Below are 13,164 nucleotides of genomic sequence, written 5' to 3' on the forward strand. Positions count from 1 at the left end.
AAGGAAATGATGCCAGGTCAGAGATGAAGGGTTGGGACCAAGACAAGAGGTCCTAGAGTGAGGTGGAGCTATTCAGACTGCTGACAGGGTCCAAAGTGTGTGCTTGGCAGTGGGGGGTTAAAGTAGAGTGAGGTAAAGTTCAAGCACTGTGAGGCTGAGGTGTAGGATTACTCATCCTCCCGAGCACAGAAGTCCCCAGTACCTCAGGCTGGGTGCTAGAAAACTCACAGACTGTGGATAAACAACTGGACAGATTCATGGTAACAGCAACTAGAAGGGCACAGTCCAAACCTCAACAGAGGCATTTTCTATATATGAGAGTGAAGGGGTTATGGTTTGGAAATCACAGTGAGGAACAAGAAAGGGCTGAGACCTTGCCACGCTGAAGTTCATGGGACTGGAAAACGAGTAGCTTCCACTTGAGGAAGAAGACCACAAGAGAAAGCGGAGTCTTCAGAGGGAAGCCAGGTCTCTGTCAATTTGAAGAGGTGGAGAGAACGATCAGGGATACACCAGAAAGAGGAGGGTTGTTTTTATTTATGTACAATGGAATGGGTGTTTCCGAGGACATAGTAGCAGGGAAGGCTGTGGGAGGGTTGTAGTTCAAATCCTTGCAATTTTTACAATCCATTCAGTTGTCTGTTAAATATAATATAGGTGATAAGGTAATTTCTGCCTTAGCATGAGCTTCGCTTAAAGTAGGGTAGAGGTGACTGCTGTTCAGGCAGAGTGACAGCAGACGTGTAAAAACACCCAGGTCTGGATGGGAGAAAATGACTTTGACCTGGGTTTCAGCTCCACAGAGCTCAGCCCCAGGTGGGGGCACTGAACCAGTTGCTGAGGCCACAAACAGCAGGAGTTTATAATCCGGCCGAACTGAGCCCACAGAGGGAAAGAATTTTGCATTCTTCATGTTTTTAGTCCTTGCTTCCCAAGCCTTGGTACTTAGTTAACACTCAATAAAAGCTTTTATTTTTTAACTTCTTTAATTTTTTTAACTTCCTTATGATTATAAGAGTAATATATGTTATTTGTAAAGTATGGAAAATCACAGAAAAGAAACTAAAACAGAAGTCAACAGAAGTCATCTATAATCCCACCATCCAAATATACCTACTGTTAATAGTTTGACATATTTCCTTCCAGTGTTTTTTCCATGCCTTTTTTGTTTTTTTTTTTACTTTCTGCACACTTTTTTTAAACTCTTTTTTTATTATTATTGTGGTAAAAATATACACAACAAAATACTCACCAACTCATAATTTCTATATGTAATCAGTGACATTGATTACATTATTCATGTTGTACCACAATTAACGCTATCCTTTTCAAAATTATTACACCACCATTAACATAAACTCAATGCCCCCTAAGCAACAACTCCCTCTTTCTGCTTCATTCCCACACCTGATAAGCATTAATAATTTTTGATTTTTATGTATTTGCTTATTTCATATAAGTGAGTCATACAGTACTTGTTATTTTGGGACAGACTTGTTATGCTCAACATAATATTTTCAGGGTTCACCCATGTTGTGGCATGCATCACAACTTCATTTCTCTTTGTGGCTAAGTAATATTCCATTCTACATATATACCACATTTTGTTTATCCATTCATCTGTTGATGGATATTTTGGTGGTTTCTACGTGTCTTAGTCATCTAGTGCTGCTAGAACAGCAATACCACAAGTGGATGGCTTTAACAAAGAGAAATTTATTTCTTCACAGTAAAGTAGGCTAAAAGTCCAAATTCAGGGTGTCAGCTCCAGGGGAAGGCTTTTTCTCTCTGTCGGACTTCTCATTCATCTTCCCCCAACAAGGATCTTTTCCACACAGGGACTCTGGGTGCTCCCAGTACAATTTTCTTGGTGTTATGAGCTCTCCCACTCTCTGCTTGCTTCCCTTTCCTTTTATCTCTTATAAGATAAAACATAGTGCAGCCACACCGCAGGGAAACTCCCTTTATATTGGATCAGTCATGTGACCTTAGTAAGGGTGCTACAATCCCACCCCAATCTTTAACATAAAATTACAGTCACAAAATAGAGGATAATCACACATGGCCTAACCAAGTTGATACATGCTTTGGGGGGACACAGTTCAATCTATTACGCTCCACCCTTTGGCCCCCCAAAATTCATGTCCTTGCTACATGTAAGACACATTCACCCCATCATATCATAGCAAAAGTCTTAAACTGACTCCAAGTCCAAAATCCAAAAATTCCTCTTCATCCGTGAAATCTGGAATACGAGTTATCTGCTTCCAAAGGTACAGTGGCAGAACAGGCACAAGTTAGACATTTCCATTAAAAAAACAAAACAAATGGGAAAAATTGGAGGAAAAGAAAGAATAACAGGCACCAAGCAAGTCAGCAGAACACATTACATTAGCCCTCAAGGCTTTGCAAATAATCCTCTGTTTTCTGAGACCATTTACACAATGGCCTTGACCTTTAGACTCTAGGTATTGACCACACAGTCCAGATTTGGAGTGGAGGCCCCTCCAGCCTGGGGCTTTAGCTCCACCTTCCAGGCCCACTGGGACAGCAACTCTACTCCCTTGATTTTAGGCGGCCATTGTTAGGACCTTGACTTTTTAATAATCTGACTGAAGTGGGAAGCCATCGAAAGGTTTTATGCAAAAAAAGTCACATGATATAATTTAGATCATTCTGTCTGCTGTGCTGAGAATAGATTGGGGTGAGGGACAGAATCCAGTAAGAGACCAGTTAGGAAGCTAACGGAATCCAGGAGAAACTAGATTCTAGATATGTTGAAATTATGGCCAAAAGACTTTATTGACAGATCAGATGGGGGATATGAAAGAGCAAATGGAAAAATGGAGTTACCATTTACTGAGAAGTGAGGACTTGAGAAGGGGCAGATCTGGGAGAAAATTAGAAGCTTATGTTAAATTTGGACATGTTAAATTTGAGGGCCCTGTTAGACATCCGTAGGGTTGCTATGAGTCGGAATTGATGGCAGTGGGTTTTTTGGTTTTTTATTAGACATCCAAGCAAGGATGTTGAGTAGGCAGTTGATATGTGAGTCTGGAGTTCTGCTTTATATATATATTTGGTGGTTGCCAATGTGGTGGTGGTTGTTGTTAGGTGTGGTTGAGTCGATTCTGATTCAGGCAATCTATGCACAACAAAACGAAACGCTTCTTGGTCCTGTGCCATGCCCACAATTGTTATCCTTGAGCCCACTGTTGCAGCCACTGTGCCAGTCCATCTTGTTGAGGGTTTTCCTCTTTTTCATTGACCTTGTACTTTACCAGTTCTCCAGGGACTGATCTCTCCTGACAACATGTCCAAAGTATTTAAGATGTAGTCTCACCGTCCTTGCTTCTAAGGAGCATTCTGGTTGTAATTCTTTCAAGATAGATGTGTTGATTCTTTTGGTGGTTCAAGGTATATTCAATATTCTTCACCAACACCTCAATTCAAAGGTGTCAGTTCTTCTACTGTCTTTCTTATTCATTGTCTAGCTTTCCCATGCATATGATGGAATTGAAAATACTGTGGCTTGAGTCAGGCACACCTTAGCCTTCAAGATGACACCTTTGCTTTTCAACACTTCAAAGAGGTCTTTTGCAGCACATTTGCCCAATGCAGTGCGTCTTTTGATTTCTTGACTGCTGCTTCCGTGGGTGTTGATTGTGGATCCGAGTAAAATGAAGTCCTCGACAAGTTCAATCTTTTCTCCATTTATCATGATATTGCTTACTGGTCCAGTTGTGAGGATTTTTTTGTTGTTGTTGTTATGTTGAGGTGCAATCCATAACGAAGGCTATGGTCTTTGATCAAGTCCTCTTCACTTTCGGCAAGCAAGGTTGTGTCATCTGCATAACACAAGTTGTTAATCAGTCTTCTACCAATCCTGATGCCCTGTTCTTTATATAGTCCAGCTTCTCGGATAATTTGCTCAACATACAGATTGAATAGGTATGGTGAAAGATGTGACCCTGATGCACACTTTTCCTGACATTAAACCATACAGTATCCCCTCGTTCTGTTCAAACAACTGCCTATTGTTGATCTATGTACAGGTTCCTCATGAGTACAGTCAAGTGTTCTGGAATTCCCATTCTTTGCAATGTTATCCATAATTTGTTATGATCCACACAGTCGAATGCCTTTGCGTAGTCAATAAAGCACAGGTAAACATCTTTCTGGTATTCTCTGCCTTCGTCCAAAACCATCTGACAACAGCAATGATATCCCTGACTCCACATCCTCTTCTGAATTCAGCCTGAATTTTGGGCAGTTCCTGGTCGATATACTGCTGCAGCCACTTTTGAATGATCTTCAGCAAAATTTTACTTGCATGTGATATTAACGATATTGTTTGATAATTTCCTCATTCAGTTGGATCACCTTCTTGGGAATAGGCATAAATATGGATCTCTTCAAGTCGGTTGGCCAGGTGGCTGTCTTCCAAATTTCTTGGCATAGACCAGTGAGCACTTCCAGTGCTGCATCCGTTTGTTGAAACATCTCAATTGATATTCCATCAATTCCTGGAGCCTTGTTTTTCGCCAGTGACTTCAGTGCAGTTTGGACTTCTTCCTTCAGTACTGTCGGTTCCCAGTTATATACTACTTCTTGAAATGGTTGGACGTCGACCAGTTCTTTTTGGTATAATGACTGTGTGTATTCCTTCCGTCTTGTTTTGATGCTTCCTGCATCATTTAATATTTTCCCCATAGAATCCTTCACTATTGCAACTCAAGGCTTGAATTTTTTTCTCAGTTCTTTTAGGCTGAGAAATGCCAAGTGTGTTCTTCTCTTTGGTTTTATGTCTCCAGCTCTTTGCACATGTCATTATAGTGCTGACTTTGTCTTCTCAAGCTGCCCTTTGAAATCTTCTGTTCAGTTCTTTTACTTCATCATTTCTTCCTTTTGCTTTAGCTACTTGATGTTCAAAAGCAAGTTTCAGAGTCTCTTCTGACATCCATTTTGGTCTTTTCTTTCTTTCCTGCCTTTTTAATGACCTCTTGCTTTCTCAATGTTTGATGTCATTCCACAACTAATCTGGTCTTTGATCATTAGTGTTCAACACATCATATCTGTTCTTGCGATGGTCTCTAAATTCAAGTGGGATATACTCAACGTCATACTTTGGCTCTAGTGGACTTGTTCTAATTTTCTTCAGTTTCAACTTGAACTTGCATATGAGCAATTGATGGTCTGTGCCAATGTGGAGATGGTATTTAAAATCACAAGACTGGATGAGATAATCAAAGGAGTTTTTAATCATTTACAAGAAGGAAAGAGAATGAAAGACTATGTTAAGAGCACTTCAGTGGGAAGCAGGAGGGGAAATGAGGAAGAACCGGCAAAGGAGATTGTTAAGAAGCAGCCATCAAGGTAAAAGCAATGCCAGCCAAGTGTAGTATTCTAAAGTGTTAAAAGGAAGAAGGAAAAATCAATTTGTCATATGCCATTCGGAGTTCAGGTAAGATGAAGACTATGAATTGACTATTGAATTCAGAAACATGGAGGTCTTCAAGAACCTTGATAACTGCTGTTCTGTTGGAGAGGTAGGAGCTAAAACTGAATTGTAGGGAGTTCAAGAGAAAATGGAAAGGAAAAAATGGAAGTAGCAAGTATACAGCAATCTTTTAAAGAGTTTTGCTGTAAAGGGATGGAGAGAATGGAGGCAGTGGCCAAAGGCAGAAGTGAGGTCAATCAAGACAGATTTTTTTCAGCATTGGAGAAATAATACCATGTTTGCATGCTGAATGAGAAAGACTGAGCAGAGAGGGAAAGGATTGATGATTGGGGAGGGAATCAGGAGAATTGCTGGAGCAATGTCCTCCTGTAGGCAAGGGAGGGATAGGGCACCAAGTGCATAAGTAGAGAAGCTGGAGTGCTCTAGGACCAGGAGAGTTGATCTCAAGTAACAGGAGTGAAGACAGTGTGTGTGGGAACATATGTATTTAGATTGGTGGATTATGGTGGTAAGAGCTTGTGGACATTCTATTGCATCTATTTTCTAGGTGAAGTAGGAAGCAAGGCACAGCTGAGGGTGAGGATGGGGGAGGAGATGCTGGAGCTCTGAAGAGAGAAGGTCATTGAGGATAAGGAATGGAGCATGATTGTCAGTCAGCAATAAGAGTCCTCTTGAGATTAAGCCAAACCAAATCAGACCCATTGCCATTGAGCCAATTCCAATTTACGGTGACCCTATAGGAATTTTTTTTTTTTCTATAGGACAGAGTAGAGCTGGGTTTCCAAGGCTGTAATCTTACTCTGTCCTATAGGGTCGCTATGAGTCGGAAACGACTCGACGGCACTGGGTTTTTTTTTTTTTAATCTTTATGGAAGCAGACTGCCACGTCTTTCTTCTGAGGAGCAGCTGGTGGATTTAGAGGCAGACTGCCACATATTTCTTGCACAGAGTAGTTGGTGGGTTCAAACCACTGACCTTTTGGTTAGCAGCAGAACGCTTAACCACTGTGCCACCGGGGATCCTTCCTCTTGAGATTACTGGTGATTAATTTAAAGTGAACCCAGTTAGCATGTTTGCATCTTTTTTCCAGTTACATTTAGCTGTGCAGGTGCAGATAGGAATAAGAGGGGCATTGGATTTAACCAGCATTGTTGTTCCTCCAAGAGACTGACGTGAATTAGGGAAGGGCAAGAAAGTTGATTATAATGACTAACCATGAAGGTTAAACTGGGCAAGAAGAGGAGCAAGACATGAGTGAGGTGAGATATAGAGGAAACATCTGAGCCAGGCATGGTGCTAAATATGTGCATTGTCCCCTATAACTCCTACAACACCCCATGGAACTGTTATTGTCCCCCTTTTACAAATGAAGAAGCTGAAGCTTGGAAAGACTTTAACTTCCTCAAGATCTCACAGCTGGTAAGTGATAGATCCAGCACCAGGTCCAGAAACTCTTGTCACCAAAGGCTGTGCACTTAACCTTTTTACTATATTGCTTTAACTGGAGTATTAGTGGGTATGTTTAAATTGATGCATATTTAGTAAGGATGGTGACTCTTTGTCTAATTTTTTTTTTTAATATTTTACAACTTGTATTACTTTTAAGATTTCATGGTATATGGAATTTTTAAAGTTTATAGTAAAATATATTTACGTTATCCCTAGTCCCTATCCATCCAGATATTAAATAATCACTTTTATTTTCTATTTATGTATGTATTTGTTTACATTTGACTCTTAAATCCATCAAGAACTAATTTGCTATGTGAATTATGGTGAGGTGCTGTTTTTTTTTTTTTTTTTTCAGTTTTTAATTTTTTTTAACCAGTTTATCAATTGTCCCAGAACCAGTTTTGAATAATTTATCTTTTTCCTGGTGATTTATAATTCACCTTTATCATATTTTAAATTTTTATAAACCCTTGGGTCTGTTTCTGGGCTCCCTGTCCTATTTCATGGATTAATCTTTATTTGTGTTTTGATACTTGTCAGGGAATATTTCCCCTTATCACTCTTCTTTTTCAAAAATTTCTTAGACAATATTGCTTATTTGTTCTTTCAAATGCCCTTTAGAATTATTTTTGTGTTCCTAAAATATCTACTTGAAATTTTAATTTTAAATCCATTAAGGTAGTAAATTAATTTAACATTTAGTCTTCTCGTTTAGGAAAATGTTCTGTCTTTATTCAAATCTCAATGAAATACAATAATTTATTCATACAGATTTCATACATTGCTTATTATGATTATTTCTAGGTATGTTAAGTTTTACTACTGTTAGATGAGTGGAATATTTTCCCAGTATATTTCTAGCAGGTTATTTCTAATATACACAGAAGGTGCTGCTTTGTGGATATTTTTTATATGCCTCCACTTAACTGAATCCCTTAGAAAGTCTGATTTTTTAAATTAGTTCTCTTGGATTTAAAAAATGGAATATCATTATGTGCGTCTTCTAATATTGATAGTTTTATTTACTTTTTAATAGCTTTACTTCTCTATGGTATATACTATGATAGTACAAAGATAATAACATAAATCAAATTCCTATTTTTCACTTCTCTGTTCAGTTCTGACACCAGGTGCCCCTGCAGCACTTCTTTCTCTGACCCTAGCCACCTGGACCTAGGTCAGATCTCACAAGTTTAATGGACACTGTCCTTCAGACTGCCAAATAACAAGCAGATGCCAGCCACAAATTTGGGAGTCTACGTAACACCCTCACTCCTGACCTCCTGGCTACAAATTCGGGGTTTTCCTCTACCCCTTCAGGATGCCACCCACTAGCTCGGGGCCCCTTCACTTCTAACCTGCTGGCTCCCACTACTCCTTTGGGTCAGATAACTCGCTGGAATGACACACAGAATTCAAAGCAAGTACTATACTTACGATTACAGCTTTATCCCTCTGGTGACCCAATTATTTTCTGCTTTGAATTTTTTGTTGATACCATGGGTTTTCATTAGCAGAAGCATGCTGAATCATTGATTGTGTCTGAATTTTAGGTAGGTAGTATAGATTTTTTTTTCCTACCCCCTCCACAAGCCTACACTAAGTGTTAAGTGGTACATATGAAGTATCACTAATTATACCCCACAGCCCCCACCAGGGTCTGTTGGTACACATGTGTACCATTTTCAAAATTTCTATTTTTCCTACCAAAAATTCAGATACCTTATACAATACCATGTAAAAACAGTAATTTGCAGCACATGCCTGTTTCTTCTGTTTCAAACAGTCAAAACGACCCCTGCCTTGTGGCAGCATGCACTGTTAATGGTAGACCAGCATCCCAATAAACTCTAGAGGCTGAAAAAATAATTGCTATAGGTACTGTCAGGTAGAAAAGGGTTAAGGTAGCAAAAAGCATATAAATGAAGAGATGCATAGGATGAGGTCTGGGAGGGTTCCCAATATGAAGCTTCCGTGCCCCAGACGGCGCTACCCTCCCACATGCATAGATGTCTTTCACCAACCAGGAAGCCCATGTGTCATGGATTGAATTGTATCCCCCCAAAATATCTGTCAACTTGGCTAGGTCATGATTCCCAGTGTTGTATGATTGTCTACCATTTTGGCATCTGATGTGATTTCCCTACGTGTTGTCAATCCTATCACTATGATATAATTAGATGGATTAGTAGTAGTTATATTGATGAGATCTACAAGATTAGATAGTGTCTTAAGCCAATCTCTTTTGAGATATAAAAGAGAGAGCCCAGCAGAGAGACGGGGTAACTCATACCACCAAGAAAGCAGCACCGGGAGCAGAGTGTGTCCTTTGGACCTGAGATTCCTGTGCTGAGATGCTCCCAGACCAAGGGAAGATGGATGATAAGTACCTTCCTCCAGAGCCAACAAAGAGAGTCTTCCCCTGGAGCTGGCACCCTGATTTGAACTTGTAGCCTTACCAGACTGTGAAAGAATAAGTTTCTCTTTGTTAAAGTTATCCACTTGTTGTATTTCTGTTACAGCAGCACTACATGACTGAGACACCATGGAGGTTCAGTGTCTAGAGCTATTATAATGTGTCTAGGTGCTGCAAATGGTTTGTACTCAAGGAGCCCTAGTGGCATAGTGGTTAAGACCTTGGCTGCTAACAAAAAGGCCGGTAGTTTGAATCACCATGAGCTCCTTGGAAACCCTATGGGGCATTTCTCTGTCCTGTAGGGTCGCTATGAGTCAGAATTGACTCGACAGCAATGGGTTTGGTTTTTGGGTTTTTATTAACCTAAAGGTTGGCAGTTCGAACCCACCCAGCAGTACCACAGAAGAAAGTCCTGGTGATCTGCTTCCATAGAGATTACAGCCAAAAAACTCTATGGAGCAGTTCTGCTTTGTAACACCTGGGGTCACCACGAGTTGGAATTGACTGCAGTGGGTTTGGATTTGGTTCTTTATGTAACGTAAGCCCCAACTCTTCTCTCCTGAGGTCAGTCGATATCACAAAGTAATCACGAAGTGGGTTTTTCTGACCTGGCCAGCCCAGAGTCACGTCATCACCTCACCTAACCTGTTAGTTAGGTGTGGTCTGGAGTCCTTCTTGAAGACACTTAAATTCCACAGTTTTTTAAGGATTATGTCTCAGGAACCAAGAGCAAAGACCGAATTCTTCGGGTAAAGTTCCTGTAAACTGAGAACATCCCAAATTATGGTGTTTTAAAAAGTGGTAAAACATGTATCTGTAAAATTTCTGTTAATGAGAACGCATCTAATGTACGGTGTGATGTTGGCTATTGGTCTGAATCAATACCTCAAAAGCAAGTTCAGGAAGTTTCCTTTTTAAAGCTAATTTTAAGAGCATTAAAAAAAATCAGGAATACATGTTGAATGTCATCAAGCACCTTTTTGGCATGCATTGATCTACTTGGTCTTTGATCTACCAAAGATATAATCAGTTGTGTTTTGCTGCCTTTTCACAAACAGGTTTTAAAAAGTCGTCTTTTACTATTACAAATTATAGAACACCCATACAAATGGCAAAAAAAAAAAAAAAGTTAAATAATACCTCCTTACTTTCTATATTTAGAAAAAGTTTTAAGAGCATTTAATATTTAGGCATTTATAAATTCGAATTTCTAAGTATCAAATATAACATTTTCACCAAGCTAGAGTTTTGGTTTTTTTTTTAGAGTTATAGGCACTTTAATTAAAATAAATATTTATCAAATACTTATTAAACAAAAGAAAGCACTATGCTAAGTAGCACTAGGAGGGGTGGGGGAAAGCTGGGAGGGATAAAAAGATAAGCAAAATGAGCCTGGCCTCCAGAGGCTTTTATATAGAGGGGCAAGCAGACAAGCCCCCAACTGAGCGGTGGTGAGAAGCAGGACAAAAGCACTGTGGAGTGAATGGTCGCTGCTAGTGGGAACTTCGAGGAGAGTGTCTTGGAGGCAGCGTGACCTGCCTGCTGCGGGACAGGCAGCCTAGTGCCAGGTGGGATAGAGAGAAAGACAATCCAGACAGGCTCCAACAGAAGCGAGAAAAGTACTGAGGCTGTGTACCTGCATGTCCAATGAGAAAGCATAAACCATTCTGAGATATTCTACTGGGTTTTAAAATAAAATTCACAAAGTAGGATCAGTGTTTCAGTGCTTCACATATAAAATATGTATTAAAAATAGGACAATCAGAGAAAAACTGAGTTAACCAGAAAAGTTCAAGATAAGGGTCTTGAAATACTCATAACAGTTTATCAAGATGTTACATCAAAGGTTCCTTTGAAAAACAGTTAATGAAAATTTGCTTTTGAAGGTAATTATTTTTAGGAGATGATGCCACCAAGCAGCATATAAACAACCAGTGCTTGCCTATTTCTCCCAGTGCCCTATAGCACTGGACATGTGTCACAGTGTTGCTCTCAGGGAAGCCACTTACAATGAAGGCATGCTGCCCCAAGTCTCCAGGAGGAGCTTCTTGCTATGTTCCCGTCTCAGCATGCCTAACACATGGTGAGATGGACAGCTGACATTTATTTTTTGAGCTTATGGTAAGAGGTTATCCCATTAGTGGCTTTCTTTCTTACACTGCTCATTTGTGGAACTGAGGTTCAGCCACTGCAGACATGGTGCACACCTGGCTGGAGAGGATACAGGTGAATACCACGCTTAGGAAGGTATGTATTCACGGAAAGAGCTGTGTTTTAATAGGCTTTCCAGATTGTTGGCTTTGACAGTCTTCCTTGGTGCTGGCCCCTCTTGGCTGTGGGGCATACAAACCATCTCTGTACCAATCCAGCTGGTTGGTGTGCTTTTCCTGACTGTTTACCAGAAAAGTATTTCTTAAGTCAGTTTTATGTGAGCTCATTTGCTCACAAAGAACACTACAAATGTGGACCATTCAATAGGCTATGAGGTATAGCTGCTGAAATTGTAGCTTTGGGTCCCTTTGATGAGCCCCATGACCCAGGCTACTTGATCTCTTGCTGCATGTTACTTGTAAAACCTATTATTATCTGCCATCAGTTATCTCAAAGGAGTGTACAAAATTTTCTGCCTAGGAATACTGCATATAATAACTGGGTTTTTGCAGTAAGTAAGCATTCCCTTTAAAAGCTACTATACTTTTGAATATGCTGCTTCACTTACATGCATGCAAGTCGTTGTCACCTCAGGTTGTTAGTATAATAAAATTATTTTTATTTAAATAGTACTTGTATGCTTGGAAATGAGTATTAATATTTATATGGATTTTACCAGTCCTTGACTAACATATTAAAAAAAAAAATCTTACAAACCCAGTTTATCAAATTAATTAGTAAGGAAATGGTTTCCATCCTCTGGAAATGGTTTGTTTTTAAAAGCAAGGGGATTATCTGGAAGAGTGGTCTAAAATTTACTATATGACAAGTATATATCAATAGTAGGGTACTTTTTTAGTGGTAGTCATTATAATCCACCCATTTCAGCAGGAAAGGCTTTCGTTTATTCACAGAGTCTTATGTATTTCTTTCCCAGTTCACCAGATGGAGTAGATATTTTATTAGAATGCAGTTATTTGAACCTTGGAATTTTCTTCTGTCTCCATTGACTCGCTTGTTTTTTTCCTGGATCTGAACCTGAAAATAAAATAGCTGCTAAAGAAAATGAAACATTCAAGATTCTTCTCAAAATGCCAATCTGACACTGAACAACATTTCTCCAGTCAGTGAACAAGTAATTAATTCTAAGAAGAACCTCATGAGTCTAGAACTAATATTTTATGATTCTGAATTTTAGAGCCATTTTTTAAAATTAAACATAAACAAAGCTCAGAATTTAAACTCTTTTTACAGTTTCCCAGAATAGATCAAAAGATAAGCATGAAGTTCTTTGCAAATTAAAGTTGATAGTGAAGCAGTTATATAACTAAAAAGAAAACAGCATATCAAAAATGGGCACCTTTTACCGTATATGTTCTATCAGGGCTCAGAATCTATTCACATATAGGCTAATCTTTATCATGGCCAGGCACTAAAAACACTTTATATAAACTCAAAATAGTTTATGAGATATTCCCATGTAACAGAAGGGAATACTGAGGCTTAGAGAAAATGAAGTAATTTGTCCAAGTTTATGCAGTGGATTTGGGGTTTGAAGCCAGGCAGTTTCATTTTAGAACCTAAATTTCTACCATACCACTAATCTTTTAAATCTTTACCAATATCACAGGCCAAAAAAAAAAGATAGAAACTTTTATTTTGTATTTCTTTATTAAGTGGACAG

The 13,164-nt window shown here is 39.2% G+C and overlaps 1 protein-coding gene across 4 annotated transcripts in view; it reads right to left on the reverse strand.

Annotated features, from left to right (window-relative positions):
- Positions 1–7,267: 7,267 nt before the first annotated feature.
- SLC22A4 (solute carrier family 22 member 4) overlaps positions 7,268–13,164 on the reverse strand; it is a 65,257-nt gene continuing 59,360 nt past the window's right edge. For 2 of the 4 annotated variants that reach the window (XM_064275275.1, XM_064275268.1), the window contains exon 10: positions 7,268–12,518. In XM_064275275.1, the coding sequence (XP_064131345.1) occupies positions 12,443–12,518 (76 nt within the window). In that variant the 3' untranslated portion in view covers positions 7,268–12,442. The remainder of the gene's footprint in view (positions 12,519–13,164) is intronic. The other 2 variants (XM_064275278.1, XM_010590062.3) reach the window with 2 other exon arrangements.

Source organism: Loxodonta africana, chromosome 2 (genome assembly GCF_030014295.1).
Source record: "Loxodonta africana isolate mLoxAfr1 chromosome 2, mLoxAfr1.hap2, whole genome shotgun sequence".
Lineage (NCBI taxonomy): Eukaryota > Metazoa > Chordata > Mammalia > Proboscidea > Elephantidae > Loxodonta > Loxodonta africana.